The 20,691-nt window shown below is 40.9% G+C and overlaps 2 protein-coding genes across 6 annotated transcripts in view; both read right to left on the reverse strand.

Annotated features, from left to right (window-relative positions):
• Positions 1–12,357, reverse strand: part of ubr4 (ubiquitin protein ligase E3 component n-recognin 4) — a 203,341-nt gene extending 190,984 nt beyond the window's left edge. For all 5 annotated transcript variants that reach the window (XM_073031943.1, XM_073031941.1, XM_073031942.1 and 2 more), the window contains exon 1: positions 12,186–12,357. In XM_073031943.1, coding sequence (XP_072888044.1) covers positions 12,186–12,319 — 134 coding nt within the window. In that variant the 5' untranslated portion in view covers positions 12,320–12,357. The remainder of the gene's footprint in view (positions 1–12,185) is intronic.
• A 1,688-nt stretch (positions 12,358–14,045) lies between these two features.
• emc1 (ER membrane protein complex subunit 1) overlaps positions 14,046–20,691 on the reverse strand; it is a 34,479-nt gene continuing 27,833 nt past the window's right edge. The window contains exons 20-22 of the mRNA XM_073031944.1: positions 18,626–18,710; positions 17,176–17,305; positions 14,046–15,563 (exon numbers count right to left, since the gene is read on the reverse strand). Coding sequence (XP_072888045.1) covers positions 15,384–15,563; positions 17,176–17,305; positions 18,626–18,710 — 395 coding nt within the window. The 3' untranslated portion in view covers positions 14,046–15,383. The remainder of the gene's footprint in view (positions 15,564–17,175; positions 17,306–18,625; positions 18,711–20,691) is intronic.

A 20,691-nucleotide genomic window follows, 5' to 3' on the forward strand; every position in this document is an offset into this window, starting at 1 on the left:
CCACTTTTAGGCACAACTGCTCTTTAATGCAAACATATAATCAACCAATCATGTGGCATCAACTCTGCATAAAATCATGCAGACATTGTCAAGTGATTCAAATGTTGTTCAGTGCGAACAACAGAATATGGAAGAATTGTGATCTAAGTGACTTTGACCATGGAATAATTGTTGGTGCCAGACAACTGCCTTTCACAAAGCCATGCTGACTATTCCTACTCATATTATGCCTCTCTAAATGTTCATAAATCCTGCCTCTCAGGATCTTCTCCATCAACTTAACAACTACTGAAGTAAACCTAGTGGTCTATAATTTCCCTGGCTGTCTCGACTCCCTTTCTTGAATAATGGAACGACATCCTCAACCCTCCAGTCCTCCGGAACCTCTCCCGTCCCCGTTGATGATGCAAAGATCAGCAATCTCCTCCCTTGCCTCCCACAGTAGCCTGGGGTACATCTCATCCAGTCCCAGTGACTTATCCAACTTGATGCTTTCCAAATGCTCCAGCACATCCTCTTCCTTAATATCTACATTCTCAAGCTTTTCAGTCCGCTGTAAGTCATCCCTATAATTGCCAAGATCCTTTTCCGTAGCGAATACTGAAGCAAAGTACTCATTAAGTACCTTTGCTATCTCCTCCGGTTCCATATATACTTTTCCACTGTCACACTTGATTGGTCCTATTCTCTCAGGTCTTATCCTCTTGCTCTTCACATATTTGTAGAATGCCTTGGGGTTTTCCCTAATCCTATCTGCCAAGGCCTTCTCATGGCCCCTAACGGACTCTCCTAATTTCTTTCTTAAGCTCCTTCCTGCCAACTATATAATTTTCTAGATCTCTATCATTACCTAGTTTTTTGAACCTTTCATAAGTTCTTTTCTTCTTGACTAGATTTACAACAGCCTTTGTACACCGTGGTTCCTGTACCCTACCATCCTTTTCCTGTCTCAATGGAATGTACCTATGCAGAACTCCATGCAAATATCCCTTGAACATTTACTACATTTCTTCCGCACATTTCCGAGAAATCTGTTCCCAATTTATGCTTCCAAGTTCCTGCCTGATAGCCTCATATTTCCCTTTACTCCAATTAAACACTTTCCTAACTTGTCTGTTCCTATCCCTCTCCAATGCTATGGTAAAGGAGATAGCACTGTGATCACTATCTCCAAAATGCTCTCCCACTGAGAGATCTGACACCTGACCAGGTTCATTTCCCAATACCAGATCAAGTACAGCCTCTCCTCTTGTTGGCTTATCTACATATTGTGTCAAGAAACCTTCCTGAACACACCTAACAAATTCAACCCGATCTAACTCCTTCACTCTAGGGAGATGCCAATCAATATTTGGGAAATTAAAATCTCCTAACACGACAACTGTTATTATTACACCTTTCCAGGATCTGTTTCCCCATCTGCTCCTCAATGTCCCTGTTACTATTGGGTGGTCTATTAAAAAAGTCAGAAGAGTTATTGACCCATTCCTGTTCCTAACTTCTACCTACAGAAACTCCTAGACAATCCCTCCATGTCTTCCTCCTTTTCCACAGCTGTGACACTGTCCCTCATCAACAGTGTCATGCCCCCATCTCTTTTGCCTCCCTCCTTGTCCTTTCTGAAACATCTAAATCCTGGCACTCTCAGTAACCATTCCTGCCCTTGAGCCATCGAAGTCTCTGTAATGACCACAACATCATAGCTCCAAAACTGATCCACACTCTTAAGCTCACCCGCTTTGTCCATGATGCTTCTTGCATTAAAAGACATTATCTCAAACCATCAGTCTGAACGCATCCCTTCTCTCCTCCCTCTCACACCGTTTCCAAGCTTTCTTTATTTGTGAGCCAACCGCCTCTTCCTCATCTCTTCACTTTGGTTCCCACCCCCCAAGCAACCCAAATTAAAACTCTCCCAATAGCCTTAGCAAACCTCCCCACCAAGATATTGGTCCCCTGGGATTATCAAGTGCAACCCATCCTTTTTGCACAGGTCACTCCTGCCCCAAAATAGGTCCCAGTGATCCAGAAATCTGAATCCCTGCCCCCTGCTCCAATCCCTCAGCCACACGTTTATCCTCCACCTCACTCTATTCCTATACTCACTGTCACGTGGCACAGGCAGTATTTCCGAGATTACTACCTTCGTGGTCCTGCTTCTCAACTTCCTTCCTAGCTCCCTGTAGACTGCTTTCAGGACCTCCTCCCTTTTCCTGCCTATGTCGTTGGTACCAATATGTACCACAACCTCTGGCTGTTCTCCTTCCCACTTCAGAATATCATGGACATGATCAGAAACATATCAGACCCTGGCACCTGGGAGGCAAACTACCATCTGTGCTTCTTTCCTGTGTTCACAGAATCACCTGACCTCCTAAACATACAGTCACCTATCACTGCTGCCATCCTCTTCCTTTTCCTGCCCTTCTGAGCCACAGCCAGACTCTGTGCCAGAGGTGCAGCCACTGTTGCTTACCCCAGGTAGGCCGCCCACCCCAACAGTACTCACTCAAGAGTACTTATTGTCAAGGGGTACAGCCACAGGTGTGCTCTCTAGCCTCTGTTTCCTGCCCTTCCCTCTCCTGACCGTTATCCACTTATCTGCCTCCCGAGGCCTCAGTGTGACTACCTGCCTATAGCTCCTCTCTATCACCTCCTCAATTTCCCTGACCAGACGAAGGTCATTGAGCTGCATCTCCAGTTCCCTATTGTGGTCCCTAAGGAGCTGCAGCTCGACGCACTTAGCACAGGTGTGGCTTTCCAGGAGGCTGGGAGTCTCCCGGACTTCCCACATCTGACACCGAGCACAGAACACCGGCCTCACGCACATTCTTCCTGTCTGTATTCTACACGGGTAACTTATCTTGCCTCGACCCGTTGTCGCCAAAGCCTCATTGAGCCAATGCCTTCCTACTTTGTTACCCGCTCTATAAGATTAAAGATTAAAGTCTGTCCTAAGCCTTATAGGCTCCTTAGGCCGGTTTCCGTGGTGTGAAGTGAATGAGAGTACGAGACTGCCCCCTCCCAACCCCCACCCCACCAGATAGGATGCCAGTCTATCTCGCCGCTCTATAAGGTGTCTGCTTTTAAACTCTTCTCACTATTCTCAGGGGCTGACATCCACACACTCACACACTTGTGCAGTTGTGCCCTGATCAAACCACTGAAGAAATAACCGGCTCCTTTTAAACTCTTCTCACTGGCTGATGTCCATGTGCTTGCGACAATGTTACAACAGTTGTGTTCAGAAGAGCATCTCTGAACGCACAACACATCGAACCTTTAAGTGTATGGGCTACAGCAGCAGAAAACCGTGAACAGTCACTGCCCACTTTATTAGGTACAGGTTGATGTCTCCTTGTATGGTGACAAAATGTTGGCAAATGGATTGACAAGGTCAGAGAACAACTCAACCCACCATCAACCACATGAGCTACATATTCTCTGAGCTATCAGTTAACATTAGTTATACGTCAATTAAAGTCTCCAATTATTGCATTGCTATACGCATCTCTAATTTCCTGATTTATACTCTCCTGCATTCCAATTACCTTTGGAGGCCTTTCTATAACTCCTAACATTTTCAGACAGTTATTTCTTAGCTTCACTTAACTGACTATTCTCTGAATTTCTGAGCTAAAGGCTTTCTTTACTATTTTATCACAATCTTTAATAATGTAATATTAAGAAGTTAGCATCTCGTAGGCAGTTTGTGACCCTGGCTATTTTCTGTAAGGGTCATAGCAGCTAAAAGCTTGAGAAAAAACTATAGAAGCCCAAATGCTTTCTCATAAGATAAGCTGAGTGGGTGACATCATCCTTGGTATGCGATCTACACTTAACTTCGGTTTTGCTTAGAGTAACTTGTATCACTCCTTGATTAATTGCTGTGAGAAACCTATTTTGCTTTGTATTCCTTATGGCACTTGCAAGATAAGCATTTTAAAAAGTGGCTATTTTCAAGGGCAGGAGGCTTTGAATGGTAAGTCTGTACCTGTCTGTATCTAGACATAGTAGCAATTAAAACTGTTATACGAACAATTTATGACTGATAAAGTTAACAATACTCATCTGTACAGAAACTAAGGCAGTGAACCCACATGTATCTGTGTATGTGACTGCATGTATATAAAAAGAACTGCCTATTGCTTCAGAAGAGAGAGACCCTCGAAGCAGCCTCCGAGAGAGAGTGCTTAAGAAGGGTTCTCTCGAGTAACTTGCTAGTAAAGAGTTAAGTTACTTTCACCGTAGTACGTGGTGTCTTTGCATCTGGTAGATCGAAAGAAGTTTACAACAATAAGAGCACCATCCCATCTTTTCTATTTTGCCTGACTTTTCTAAAGGTTAATCATGGAATATTCAGTTCCTAACCTTCATCCCTTTGCAACATCTCTAATAATTAGATCACATTAGCTTCCACCACTAATTTATCTATGGTGTTATAAATGCTGCATATATTCAAATAAAGGGTTTTCAACTTCAAAATCTCAATATGTGCTTCAAGGTAACAAAAAGTGTTATTTTGATCAATATTTTAATATTGATAACTAAAGGGTGATATATGTGGGAAAATATACAATTCCCAAGTACATTATGCTGTGATTCTTGCCAAGAAATTAGGTACTGGCCACATATAACAATCAAAATAACCCCGTTCCAGTGATCAATCTAGTCATACATCACAATCCCATTTACCTGCCTTTATTCCGTAATTCAAATCCTTTAAGAAAAAAAATCTAGGGTCTCACTGTAAATTTCAATCAAAATCTAACCTGAAGGATGAGAAACGTAACTGCTGCTACATCTGTGTTCTAGTCAGCAATTAAGTGAGGCAATATTGACCTTCTCACTTGAATTTTGCAGGTAACACAATTGTATAGATCCATTTTCAAATTAAGCAGGTTCATTCTTGTTCAGAATTGAAGATCGCAATTAAAATTCTCCTTAATGTAGACACTTAACACCTCCACAACCAGCTGCCTGATGAAGTCAAACATATTCCAGAGTCTGCCTACATCATGCATTACACAAAAGGGTGGGGAATATTTTTGAATTGCATTGCATTCACAGACCACATATCACCCTTTAGTAATATTAAAATATTGATCAAAATAATACACTTTTGGTGTACCTTGAAAGTCCATACTGAAATTTTGAAGTTGAAAGCCCTTTATTTGAATAAATGCAGCATGAGGAACTGAGACTGCAAACTGCTGTTAATGATCCTCCACAAGCCATCCAGCCTCCAGAACCTTGATATCAGGTCTTATGAAGTTATTGGAGAGGAAATAATCTTCACTAACACATTCAGAATTTCAGGATAAATCTTTTATGTTTTGTTGAACTGGAGTCATGATTATACTGCAGAAAGCATGACAACCAATTTGAAAAGCTATATTGATAGAACTGAAATACTCTGCATGTAATGATTTTGGCTAGAAATAAATGCTGTTCTCAGACATCAGGGAGAATGCTCCTGCCCTTATTCACAGTAATTCCACAGATTTTTTAAAAAATCCATCACAAACCACTGGCAGAGGTTCCATTCTGCAATGTTGCTGAAGTATTAGCACATCTACCATCAAAATCTCTGGACAACAATGATCTCAGGGCAAGGCTGCTGTATCAGAGGCAGATCTCAAATCTGCTGTACTGAACTTGGCTATCAGTGGACACACCAGACATAGCTGTCAGGCCAGAAGGATTTACAATTTTCAGAAGGGAACAAACCGCAAACTCTGGTAAGGAAATGAGCTTTTTAGTCAATTCTGTTTGGTGTACCAATGTGGGGGTTATGCCGAGCTTGTGTTCCACTGACTGAGAACACCTAATGATCAAATGTAGACCATTCTATTTGCCTCAGGAGTTCTCATTCATGATCCTGACCACAGTATATATACCACCAGAGGCTGACTACAAGAAAGCATTCACAACACTGAATGATGTTATCTGCAGACAAGAAACAGCATATCCCAATGGATTTCAAATTATAGTGACTTCAACTAGTCCTGCTTGAAGAAGGTCCCAACACAGTTGACCACTGCTACAGTATAAGGAATGCCCATCGTTCCTTTTCTAGACTGCATTTTGACAAATCAGACTATCTGGCTGTTGTCCTACCTGCATGCAGACAGAGCCAAAAAATAAGGCTCTAGAGATTAAGACAACTAAGAGGTGGTTGCGGGAGGCAGAAAACGATTACAGGATTGCTTTGAGTCAGTGTACTGGCCTGTGTTCAAGCATTCAGCCAAGGATCTGAATAACTACACTGGGGTTGTAACAGACTTCATTAAAACACCTGAAGGTTAGTGTGTCCTCACGAAACTATTCACCTTCTTCCACAATCACAAGCCCTGGATGAACCATGAAATCTGGAATTTGCTGAGGGCCAGATCAGAGGCATTCAAGTTTGGAGATCAAGAATGCTAGAAGACGTGCAGGTATGATCTCCGAAAAGCCCTCACATGGGTGAAGTGGAGATTCCAGACTAGTCTAGAATCAATGAGAGATGCATGACAGCTGTGGCAGGGTTTGAATGCAATAACTTCCAATGAAGTTAAATCAAGTGATATGGGGACAGCAGATCTACCTTTCCAGATTGAGCTTCTATGCCTTCTATGCTTTGACCAGCAGAAAAGTGAGGAACCATCACACACCTCCACATCTCCTAATGATCCTTTGGTCTCAATACATAAAGCTGCCTTCAAGAGGGTGAATGCAAGGAAACCATCTGGTCCAGATGGGTTACCTTGCGGAGTACTGAAGACCCGTGATGACCAAATGGCTGGTTGTTCACAGATACCTTCAACCTTTCAATTTGGCAGTGTGTGGAACCCACCTGTTTCAAGCAGGCTTCAATCATATCGGTGCTCAAGAAGAGCGTGGTAACCTGTCTAATTGACTATCACCCAGTGGCACTCACATCCACAGTGGTGAAATGTTTTGAGAGGCTGGTATTGAAGCACATCAGCTCCTGTCTGAGTGCCGACTTGGATCAATTTGCCTATCAGAGTAATAGGTCCATAGCAGATGCCATCTCACTGGCTCTTCACATAACCCTGGAACATTTGGACAGTAAGAATACATACATAAGAATACTCTTTATCAATTACAGCTCGGCATTTAACACCATCATCACCTCTAAACTAATAAGCAAACTCCAAGACCTGGGCCTAAATACCCCCTTGTGCAATTGGATCCTGGGTTTCCTCACTTGCAGACCCCAGTCAGTTCGGATTGACAAAAACATCTCCTCTACAATCTCCATCAGCACAGGTGCACCATAGGGCTGTGGGTTTAGCCCCCTGCTCTACTTGCTTTACACCAATGACTGACTGTGTGGCTCAGCACAGCTCCACCATATTCAAATTTGCCGATGACACCACTGCTGAGAGCCATTTCAAAGGTGGTGATGAATCAGCATATCGGAGGGCGAATGGAAATTTGGCTGAGTGGTGTCCTAACAACAACCTCTCACTCAATTTCAGCAATACCAAGGAACTGGCTATAGACTTCAGGAGAGAGAAACCAGAGAAACCAATCCTCATTGGAGAATCAGTGATGGAGAGGGTCAGTAACTTTAAATTTCTGGGTGTCACTATCTCAGAGGACCTGCAAAGAAAGTATGACAGCACCTCTACCTCCTCAGAAGTCTGCAGAGATTCAGCACGACATCAAAAACTTTGTCCAATTTCTATAGATGTGTTGTGGTGAGAGTATTAACTGGCTGCATCACAGGCAGGTATGGGAACACCAATGCCTTTGAACAAAAAATTCTGACGCAAGGAAGTTGATTTGGCCGAGTACATCACCGGTAAAGCCCTCCCAACCATTGAGCACAGCTACACGAAATGTTGTTGTAGAAAAGCAGCATCCTTCATCAAAGATCCCTACCACCCAGGCCATGCTCTTCTCGCTGCTGCATCAGGTAGAAGGCACAAGAGTCTCAGGACTCACACCATCAGGTTCAAGAACAGTTACTACCGCTCAACCATCAGGCTCTTGAACAAAAGAGGATAACTACTCATCTACTGCGATGTTCCCACAACCAATGATCTCATTTTAAGGAGTACCTATCTTGTTATTTCATGATCTATTTATTTCTTTGTATAGTTGCACAGATTGTTGTCATCTATGCTCTACTTGCTCTTTCATCGGCCCTGTTTACTGCTATTATTCTATAGATTTGCTGAGTATGCTCACAGGAAAAAGAATCTCAGGGTTCATTGTGGTGTGATGTACATATTCTGATAATAAATTTTATTTTGAAGTTTACTGACAGTTTCACTCATTTTATTTGCAGTAATGTCATTGATCAATAACAGCAATAGTATACCCTTATTTAAAAGATTATGAAGGTAGCACCAAAAGAACCTACTTTACTCCTGCTAATGTGCAACATAATGAAGCCCATATGTTATTGGATATTGCACCACCCTGGGCAGTAACCAACAGCAAATGGGCAAAGTCTCAATGTTCTGACTACCGGTAGCTGTAAAACCTTGCCTGATGAGGTAGCAAGAACTCCCTTCATATTTGGAGCTTCACCAGTTTATTTGGTTAGGTGCACAACACCAACAAATTTTGTCAAGAATCTACACAAATGAACTGCAACTTTTCTCATCAATGGACCCAAAAATCATCCCAGTAAAATACTGCAGAACAAAACATTTTACAAATTAATCATAGTCTGCAATTATATCCTCACGAACAGTTGCATACAAAAATCTCATCATATCACTGAGTCTTATTAGGTACACTCTCTATGGAGAGTGATTAGGCAAGAGGTGAATTCCTTTTGCACAGCAGAAAGGCAAATCTGGACAATATAATAACAAGCATTTCAGTTGCAGGATATTTATATTCTTTATGTATGCAGTCAGAGAAATGGCTTCTATATCTTACTCCAAATTTCTAGCACATGAAAATACAATACTCAGCAGATACTGATGAAAATGATTGATCTGAAACATCAACAATTCGAAGATTCTCTCGCTGCAGATTTACACCATTTTAACTTCTTGTTATAGCAGATATTTTAGCAAGTATTGTATAAATAATTCACTTGCATGTCACTTAGATGTGATTTCTGCAAATTGCCAGGAGATGGGAAATGTATTTAGTTTCTACACCAATGAAAATATGAAGTATTTTAAATGGGAGAGCAGTTTAAGATAATGTTGTTCTTGGATAAAGGTGGTTATTTTTAAAATACAAGCCACCACCAGTCCCTAAGTGCACATGGACCACTGATTAAACAGAATGAAGATGGTAACCCAACAGTGTAGAGAGAGATGGTAGAGAAGTAGCCATGAGAGTACTGATTCAATAGATCTAGTAAAATCTTTGTGTCAAATCAAACACAGGAAAACAAATTCCTTTCAGTACCCTCCCACAGCTGCCACATTAGTTTTCCATGTTGCAAAACTGAAAAACCTTCTACTGATTGGAATTATACCCAATTTCAGCTGTAGGGCGTTTGCACTAGTAATTCACAGGGAGGGCATCTTCAGCTGATCCATGAATTACTTTTCTTAAGATCAGAAATATGGCTGTGCACCTGTCTTCAGTTCCATTCAAAGCTCATCTGAAAATTCAGCAGTGTCTACAAGCACCAAAACCTGAGCATTATTCAAACTTGGGCTTTTCTTGAGTGTTACTAATTTAGGAACTGTCCTGGTCCTAGAACATAAATGTAATTGCAAAGAAAGCACAACACAGTCTCTACTTCCTTAGGACTCTGTGGAGATTCAGCATGACATCAAAAACTTTGACAAACCTTTACGGATGTGTAGTGGAGAGTGTATTGATGGCTGCATCGTGACCTGGTATGGGAACACAAATGCCTTTGAACAGAAAATCCTCGAAAAGGTAATGGATTTAGCCCAGTACATCACAGTTAAAGCTCTCCCAATCACTGAGCATATCTACATGAAACACTGTCATAGGAAAGCTGCATCTATCATTAAAGATCCTCACCACCTAAGCCTTGTTCTTTTCTTGCTGCTGTCATTAGGTAGAAGAGCCCCAGGACTCACACCACCAGGTTCAAGAACCACCCTCAACCATCAAGGTCTTGAACAAAAGGCAGTAACTACACTAACCTGTCCATCTATTGCGATGTTCCCACAACCAATGGTCTCACTTCGAGGATTCTTCATCTTGTTATTTCATGCTTTCATTATTTATTGCTATTTATTTATATTTGCATTTACATAGTTTGTCATCTTCTGAACTCTACTTGATTTTCACTGAATCTTGTTATAGTTACTATTCTATAGATTTGCTGACTATGCCCACAGGAAAAAGAATTTCAGGGTTGTATGTGCTGACATAGATGTACCCTGCTATTAAAATTTACTATGAACTTTGAACCTAAGTGGAAATTCACAATTGCAACACATATCACATTCAAGAAGTGTCATCAGTGTACCTTAATATTCAGTAGCATTACTGTCACTAACTCACACCCCCTCCCCATCAACAGGGATCACTGTTGATCAGGAGACTGGGATCTATTGTTATGGATAACTGCACTCACAAAAGATCTCCAATTAACAACACAGCCTATGAATATCAGGCATACTAGGATCTCATTACAGAGAGATCTACAGTCCTTTGGTAGCATTAGCAATACTATATATTGTTTGGAGCAAACCCCAAAGCCTACAACTCCTTCAGCAGAAAATTAAGGCTTTTATAAATATAAATGTGAGTGAATATTTTGTGATTACATTACTCAAAATACAAGACTCTGTTATTTGATGGCATTACTCTTTAGTCCTGGAACACATAACAGTGGAGGACTGTGAAGTGACTGCAAATTAAAAGAGAAAAATGTGAAGCAAGAGAAACCATGGCAGGAAGGATGAGATCTTGGTATTCTTGGGAGATCTATGTTAAGGCTTTTTATAGAGTTTTGATGATTACAGCCAGAAAATACTATTTCACGATTGGTTCTATACCTTCTGATGTGAGAGCAATTTGGCAGAAACCACTTCTCTGCTTTGTCTCCAAACACCCTTTCAGGCATTTAGTATTTACCTAATGACCACCCCTGGAGAAAAGGGAGAGAGGGAGAGGGGGAGAGGGGGAGAGGGGGAGAGGGAGAGAGGGAGAGAGGGAGAGAGGGAGAGAGGGAGAGAGAGAGAGAAAAGAATCTTTCCTGGTCCCCATCATTTTGCAATATTTTCTCTGACTCTCCTCCCCCCCATGACTTCTCAGTAATATTTTATTTTTAAACTTTTCCAACTTTTGACAGATAATAAAATGATTTTTCTTTCCACCAATACTGACTGTCTCAGTGTTTAAACCAGTAGCGACAGATACTCAGTAATGCAGATTCCTCTGGCTTGCTCCATTTATTTGTGGCAAGCCTCTGGAAATATTGGGAGGGAACTTGTGCAAACTCTCCAGATTACCAGGCACCTAGATACAAGAACTTCATTAATTTGAATCTTGCCAGTAAGAAAATCACAGGAGTAATGCAACTAAGGTGCAGCAAAATAATAAATCACTAAAAATTACATAGCACTGTTCATGCCTGGTGTACAAGCAATATAGGCGCTAAATAGCTTGTTTCAAGTCAATCTTATCCCACTGACTGAACTTTATCATTCCACCCCAGCTTCCTGTTTCTAACCCGACTTCTTTGGTTCTAAGTCCCGAGCACTGACAGCCGAGGCAGGCAGAGTGGCTCCTGATATCCCTTCCCTAAACCCCACCGCCTCCTTGACCTTCATTAAAACCTGAGCATCCCCGCGTTTCTACCACTGATCGCACTCCAAATGTAATTAGTGAAACGTTGGGGGATAATCACATTGTTTGTAAGCAAGTCTTTGTGGAATGAAAACAGAATAAGGGTGCGGAGTATTGTAGAGCCGGAAGGACATAAATTCTATCAATGCTAAAGATAAGGGGTGCGGTTTATAAAACACCGCGGCACCTCCCCTCACTTCCATCGTATTCTAGAAAGTTCCCGGCTGTTGTTTTAGGCCGAGGGACTTGCAGCTGTTTCCTGACACTCGCTCAAATACCTCGTTAGAATCAAAAGCCGTATGTGCCGCTAGTGGTCTCGTACCGCCACAGAAGCAACGGGATGCCCCACGGCCCAGGGCTGATGCTGGGGCTGACCCAGTCGGCTTCCTCGTCCCTGGCCGTCTGTGAAACACGATTTCTCGCATTACCTGTTAATGACCGAGCTGAAGAGCTGAGAAATATCTCGCGGCTCGAAGGTGGAATAGGAGGCAGCGAGAAGCGGGCGGACGGCGGCACTCCAGTCTAGATCAGGCTGCTGGGCCGACGCCGAATTCTGCGCCATCTTCCGTGGGCAGACTGGTGCAACGGACTGAACCTTCCGACAAGAACCACGCGCAGGCGCGTTACACCGCTGGTGCGCAGCGCAAGGGGTTCCGGACTGCCGAACCCCTCTGAATAACGAGACCTTCAGGTATTTCTGCCTATCGAGCCCTCGAAATAGGTCTCACTTCATTAGAACGGGGGGTGGGGGGCGAATCATGTTTTCGACTTGTACAAAATCTGGATGAACTCAGTAGGTCGGGCAGCATGCGTTGAAATGATTTCAACTGAGTTCATCCAGCTTTTGTACGTGTTGATTTGACCACAGCATCTGCAATATACTTTATGTTTTCGACTTGTTCCCCCACATTCTTAAACTTAATTAATCTTTCCTCTTTGGTGTCTTAGCTTTGAAATTCCTGGCATTAAAAAAGTCAGGTGGCATGGCTCATTTTCAACTGCGCTGTATCGACCCCTAGTTTTTCACAATTGAATGTACAAACGTACATCCAAACCAAAGATGGTCAAAACTAACAACAACATGCGAATAAATACGTAAAAGAACACAAGGGGAAACCAACGACATATACACATTGCAAAAATAGTTAACATAAAATAACAGTTATATCAAATCTACAAGTTTTGGTTTCCAAAACATGGTTTTTTAAAAAAATCTGGACCATGTTATTCCTACTCTTTCCTCCACCTCCATCCAATTTCACAATTTCGCACGCGCAATTAATTAGAGAGAGAAAAATTAAGATCGGTTTGAAATTAATTGTTGACAGTTTTGCATTGATCTAACCTAGATTGTTCAGAAAAGCAGTAACACTGAAAGCACAAGTGAATTTTCATTTTTTCCTCCCTCTGCAATATTGAGATACTGGCTATAAATCTATAAATCCTTCTTACATCACTGAAATTTTCAGATTTGAACTATAATCTTCTTTACCAAAGGAAAATAATCAAGGCAGCAAAAAGGTCAGAAAGGCCAAAATCTACAATTGCACACAACATCCAAGACTGTGGTTTTACATGTCTATTTTAGGCATAAACCCATGATTTTAAGATCATAGGGTAAATTGTAATTAAAAATTTTTAAATGCAAAAGATTGAAGGCAATTTTCACAAACAATAAATATGCACTTTCATCAATGTTCTGCCCACAGTAACTTAGTTTTTGCAAGCTGTTGACTTTGATTCATTGATAAAAGAGTTTGAGGATTCTAATCTGTATCAAGAATTAAGCACATAACCCAATGTGAGAATTTAGGACAGTACTGAGAGAGTACTGTATTGTCGGAAATATTACCTGTTCATTCTGGAGGAAACAAATGATCCATTATACTGGAGTCTGGAGATCTCCACAGTTATCTGGCCTACACTTCTGTCAATCAACATGTCCAAGACAGTTATTTCTCTCATTGTTCTTGTGGAGCTTGCTGTTTCACAGTTGTTATTTGGTTTACAAGATATACAATTAATTTTTATAACAAAGCTGAGAGCTTGCAGCAGCAAAACCCAGCCATTGTATTAAATGCCAGGGCATTTATAACCTTTATAAATGTTATAAATTTAAAATGCTGAAATTAGAATAAAGATCAAAAACATACTGCAGCCCACAGTGAAAAGAAAAAGTGATGGTCCATGCGTGTCAAAAACAAATTCAATAATTTGTCTGACATATTACTGTGGATTTTGTTATTTCCCACCCCACACACTACCTACAATCAAAGGAGGAAACCAAGTTCAGTGACACAGTAACATTATTTAATGATTTCAAAAACAATATCTCAAACATAAATTAGTATCTCTATTTAACACATTTCAATGCATTAGTTTTAATGCATTCAATATCAGTTCAGTATCAATGTTTTTGATGAGGCTGTATTTAAATTTTAGGCAACGGAGGGAGTAAAACACCTAACAAGGAGAAGAAGGTTACAATGATCATTTGAACCCCCCCTTCTTACAAAACAGTGATGTAACTTGGGCAAATAATTAGACTCTCAGGTATTCAGGCTTAAAATTCTGTTAATTCACTCATCCATTGCACATTTTAAGCTGACTCTAAATCCCTTTCAAGGTCAGATTTTCAGCAGTCAAATATTAAATATCCAAAACAGTTAAAGTCCTCTATTCTTATTGTGCACCTTCAAATCTCAATTTATTTTCACAATTTTTGTCTTTCACACATTGTTGGGTGGAGATTCACTCTACAATTCCAAACTTCCTCACACACCAACTTGGCAATACTATTAAAAAAAATAACAATACAGTTTGCAAATTCTTGCAAGAATCAATCAACTGTCCCACATCAATCACCTCAAATATTATCAACATGCAATTATAGAAGCTTTTCTTATTTCACTTAGGGAAGAGGTAAACATAACCACGTCATTAAAAGATGCAAGTCAGTAGTTTATTATCCAATTAATTGTTTTGGGATTGCAGATGATGCTGAAGGGTGGACAGTGTTACAGGGAAGACAACATCACCTAGTGGCATGGCGAATTCAGCTCTTATCAAAACAATGTGTATCCTGCCTCACAGACGTGAGTTAGACTGAAGGGACATTGTCAGAATGATAGACAAAAAGACCAAGATTTTCTGTCCAATGAGGGACAATGAAGCTAGTGTCCAGCATTCATATTTATAGGGAACCTGAGCTTGAGGCAACATCCATCTTCAAATAATGTATCAACCAGTTCTAAAAATGCAGCAAAGGCTAAAGATTAAAAGCAGAGCACCAGGAAACATTCAAATTCAGCAGACATTAATTGTCACACATAACCTTCAAAAGTTCCCCTTTCATCTCCTAGCCACTTTACATGAACAAAAATACCATTCATCTCAAAAAAATTCTGATCAATAGATACAAATTAATTTTTACAACAATGAAACCAACTTTTCATAAAATCTGCTCGTGAAAGTGTCCGTCACTCTGTTTCCAACTGAGAGTGTGTTACCAAAAATATACATAGTATGTACATGGGTACAAGAACATTTGTGTCCTTATTAAGGATGCACCCATCTTCAGCTCCACTCAATGAGGAGACAACTATACTCTTATAACGTGATGACATCTATCGCCAGGCTCGATTCAGAAGCTTCACCTGCGCAAGGCGCTTTGTGATCATGGTTGTAAAAACCAGTCCAAGGAGAACACTGCTGATAAGCATGTAATCGTAATCATCTTTTAAAACATCAAATTGCTTTGATGGATAAACTCGTGTCTGGAAAATGTCCAATCCGTAGACAACAACCTGAAACAAAAGAAAAAATAGTCACTGGTTAAATCTAGGGTGCCAGTGATTCTCTTCCCACTAAAACAAAGCTCCTGTTGGGCTTAGCCCTTCCAAGGAATGGTTGCTCTAATTACTTGTTTTCTTTCAAGGCCTTGATCATGTCTGGAGAAGAAACACACATCTACCTGTATGATTGAGGAGTTCCACCATTAGCTGTAATATAGAATAATCTGCAGTAATTGTGTATGCTACTGAAATCCCAACTTAGACAAGTTATTAAAGATTACAGTGCTAGGAATAAAGTCTGACACATTATGAAGTTGGAGTTGATTGTTAAAGATCTAGTTTCGGGGTACTTGAAGGCACATGACAAAATAGGCCAAAGTCAGCATGGTTTCCTCAAGGAAAATCTTGCCTGACAAACCTGATGGAATTCTTTGAAGAAACAACAAGCAGGATAGAGAAAGCAGAATTGGTGGATATTGTGTACTTGGATTTTCATAAGGCCTTTGACAAGGTGCCACACATGAAGGAAACATACTAGCATGGATAGAGCATTGGCTGATTGGCAGGAGGGAAAGTGTGGGGAAAAAGGGATCCTTTTCGGACTGGCTGCCAGAGACTACTGGTGTTCTGCAGGGGACTGTATTCGGACAGCTTCTTGTTACGTTGTACATCAATGATTTGAATGACGGAATTCATTGCTTTGTGGCCAGGTTTTTTTTAATGGGGAGAAAATTCAAAAATATGAGATGCAAAGGGACTTAGGAATGCTTACACAGGATTACTTAAAGGTTAGAATGGCCCGATTCTACTCCTATGTCTTATGGTCTTATAAAACTCGCTTTATTCAGATGTGGCCAAGTGATTTCAGCCAAGCAATAAAAATAAATAGATAAACATAGCACATGTCTGTAGACTATCTAACATAAGCTGCCTTTGATATCAAGTGCTCACAATATTCTATTTACCCTATGGATTTAAGAGTGATGCTGTTAACAAAAGTAGGCAATAAGAAACTAACAGTGTTACTGATTGCTAAGGCAAATACAACATTGCAATATTTGTACAAGTAGTAATGCACAAGTACATGTTACAGAATGGAGGTCAGACACACATTGGGACATGATCACATTCCATTTCTGTGGTCTCAGACAGAACTGACTAGTTGGGCCCCTGCCTGTCAAGCTGGATAAACAAGGCTAATCAATACTGAGAGACATTGGTTTGGCTCAGAGTCAGTGAGCAGGGTGTCTGGTGAATAAGATGAAACATCCCAGAATTATCTATCATTTGTTATAAGATGGTTAAATTCTCTCACTATACCTTATTAGGCAGCTGGGTGAGTATGTATGCAATCAATTGCTAAAATTATTCATCTGTAAAAGCTGGAGATTAACTAGCACTTGAACAGATCTGGGTTCTTTGTAATTCTTAAATTGCTAGTTTTCACTAACACACAGTAAACTGCAGTTTGGCAGCCATGCACCAGATCAACCAGTACAATAAACTGGTTCCGTGGCTGGCTACAACAGGACCAGACAATTAAGGGCATTAATGGTCATCGTTGATTGTTCTTAGTGATAGATGCTGTCAAAGACCAAAAGACAGAAGGCTGGTGCATACTCACAAGGCAAGTGGACTCCAGACCAGATGGAGCTGTGTAAATCCCCCGTACTCTGGAAACAGACTGATTGTAGTTGATATACCATTCTGATCGGATTGGTAGTTCAGGAGCATAAGGAATTAAATTCTCCTCTCTGAAAGAGAAAATAATAAGTGTTTAAAGTAAAAATGACTTAAAATTCTTATGTTACAAAGCACTTTGACAGGTTAAAAATAGCGGGACAGGAACAGGGGTAACTTCTATCATTCAATGATATCATACCTGATCTGTGAACACTTCTCCACATCTCCTAATGCCTTTGGCTAAAAATCTAATATTAATATTCAATCAACAATAATTCCTGCTTTCAGATAAGGTCTACCTCATTCACGTAAACATGAATCCTAATTTCACTTCTGAAAACCCAATTCTAATATTTAGTCTATTACCCGCTATTCCCAGATAATCCTAATCGGCAAAAAGTGTTATCTTTAATACAAGAGATCCTGCAGATGCTGGAAATCTTGAGCAATACACACAAAAAGTTGGAGGAACTCATCAAGTAAAACAGCATCAATGAAAGGGAAAAACAGTCAATGTTTCAGACTGAGACCCTTCATCAGGACCATTGAAGGGATGCTGATGAAGGGTCTTGGCCCAAATAGTTATCTCTATCTAGCCTAAATCACTTTAATTAATACCCTGAAACCATCTCTCAGATCCATGCCATGCTCCTAAATTCCAGGAAGTAATTCTGGTAAATATTACAAGACCATTATATTATTTTTAAACAAGATTCTAAATGTGTGCTAACCAACACATTTATAGCTAAAGAACAAGTTCTGTCTCCTGTCCTTAAGATATAAAGGTCAGCATTATCACCTTCACCTGCTAATAATCTATGTACCGAGACCTTACAATTTCTTTCGACTTCAGTTTTTATCATTTTACCATTTACCAAGTGTAATATTCTATCCTTTTTAGGTACACAAACGATGTGGTTGGTTTTACCATCTACTTAACCTGGTTAATGCTGCCTTGAATATTGCCGTTGATAAATTTGGATATGAACTAGTGTCAAAGACATCATGAATAGTTATTGCTGTAACATGGACCCTTAACGGATCCCGCTGAAGACATCCTGCCAATTATCCTTCCTGCCATTCAACCAACTAATTAGCCCCATCAATTAATTGTCTTCAACCGTCCCCACCCCAAGTTTCAGCATTAGCACTCTTCCTAGACACTAGAATACTACAGCCCTTGATATTGTGCCGACTGACCTCTCATGAGGACATTGCCAGATGCTTTTTCGATCTAAAGATAATCAACAGCTGTGAATATCCTCCAAGTACTTCTTGATAATCTTCAAAAAAGGTTCTTCTGATGTGACCCACCTTAACAAATCTCTGCGAGGTTTACCTAATCAACTGAATACATTTCCTGTATCAAATATGGGAGTGTGTCAACTTACCGGCTTTGCTCCGATGGAACTTCTGGCCGTCGAGGATCCAAAAATGCTTTTGGTAAAGAAAGGATTCCTCCAGAGTGTAATGCAACTGACAGACAGAAAAGTACTGATTAGAATGAAAGATTAATTGGGGGCACAATAAGTCAATCCAAATCCATCATTCACTGATATATAGAATGGTAGCATCTATTGCAAAGAGAGATTCATTCAGCCTATCACATCAATACTTGAGCGCTAAAGCCTCTGTACCTCTCTCTGCAACTCAATCCTTGACTTGCTTATCAGGACAGCAGTTGGTGCAGATCGGAAATAACACCTTCTCCTCCTCAAAGTTCAAAGTACATTTATTATTGAAGTATGCATATATTATACAACCTTGAGATTTGTCTCCTCACAGGCAGTTGCAAGACAAAAAACCCAAAAGAACCCATTATAAAACAAAATCCAACAAACTCAAATGTGCAGAGAGAAAAAAAAACAAGTTGTGCAAACAATAAAAGCAAGCAAAAAGCATTCAGAATGAAAGTGAGTCCATGGACACAAAGCCTAGAATAGCCCAAAGCCTCATCCTCAGCACACACCAGAGAAAACATCACGGAGCACGCAGACACAAAGCACGGAGCAGCTAGAGCAGGCACACAGCGAAGAGTGCAGCAAATGTCACAGAGCAGTGAGGAGAACTGGCTCAACCCTCACGTCTGGTCCCGACCCACTACCTTTTCAATCCATCGGCCCGGCGTTTCTATCATCCATACAATCACTGACAGTCAACACCAATGCACCTCAAGGATGTGTTCTTAGCCCACTGCTCTACTATCTACACTCATGACTGTGTGGCTAGGCACAGCTCAAACACCATGTATAAATTTGCTAATCACAAAACCATGGTTGGCATCATTTCACATAGTGATGAGGAGATGTACAGAAATGAGACAGATCAGCTAGCTGAGTGCCTCCACAACAACAACTCAGTATCAGTAAGACCAAGGAAGTGACTGCGGACTTCAGGAAGGGGAAGTCGAGGGAACACACACCAGTCCTCATCGAGGGATCAGCACTGGAAGGGTGAGCAGCTTCAAGTTCGTGGTGTTACGAATGTGCCACAACTCTGAGGGTACAAAGTAGCCCCCTCCTTCTTGAGAATCGCAAGATCGCTATTAATTTGGGTCTGGGACCCAGGAAATGAGAGAGAGACGTCCAGAATACACAAGGTTTGGAATGTGTCCTGGCCTCAGCAAGACGGAACCATTGATAACGGCTATTGTCTCTTGGAGACGGAATTGTGTATTGAGTACTGTACTATTCATTGAAGCCCTCAGGAGATGACCAGAGTGGGCTGGTTGAGGGATTGCATCATCCCAACCTGATTGACATCTGAGACCCCGTGAGTAAGGATAAAAGAGGGTCTGGGGAACAACCCCTTCAGACGCACCGGGAGAGACGCTAGAAATCCCGTGACAGCGTTTAATAGCGACAGCCGGTGGGGGGGCTCTCGTGCGTCCTTTCCCTTTGCCTGGGATTGGGGCCTTACCACGGAAGAACGGCTTTAGCTAAAGGAGAGGCCATAAGTGACCGGCCACACCAATGGAACTCTCGAAGGATCAGAATCATAAAAGGAATTGGCAAGTTTCTAAAAATCTCTCTCTTGACTCCAACCAAAGGCTGCAGCCTGAATGAACTGAGTGACTTTTATATTTCCATCGGACAATACATTATCCCCTAGACAACGATAGAGCTTATTTCTTATTGATTATTATTATACCCGCACTTTTAGATTTAGTATTGACGACGTACATTATCTGTATGTTTGCATTGATATTATTTTTGTGTATTTTTACCAATAAATACTGTTAAAAATAGTACCATCAGACTTCAACAGACCTCTCTATCTTTGCTGGTAAGTGACCCAGTTACGGGGTTTGTAACAGTGGGTGTTAACATCTCTGAAGATCTGTCCCAGGCATATCATACTGATGCAATCACACAGAAGGTACGACCGCGGCTACATTTCATTAGGAGTTTGAGAAGACTTGATATTTCACCAAAGACTCTAGGAAATTTCTACAGAT

This window comes from Hemitrygon akajei, chromosome 29 (genome assembly GCF_048418815.1).
Source record: "Hemitrygon akajei chromosome 29, sHemAka1.3, whole genome shotgun sequence".
NCBI lineage: Eukaryota > Metazoa > Chordata > Chondrichthyes > Myliobatiformes > Dasyatidae > Hemitrygon > Hemitrygon akajei.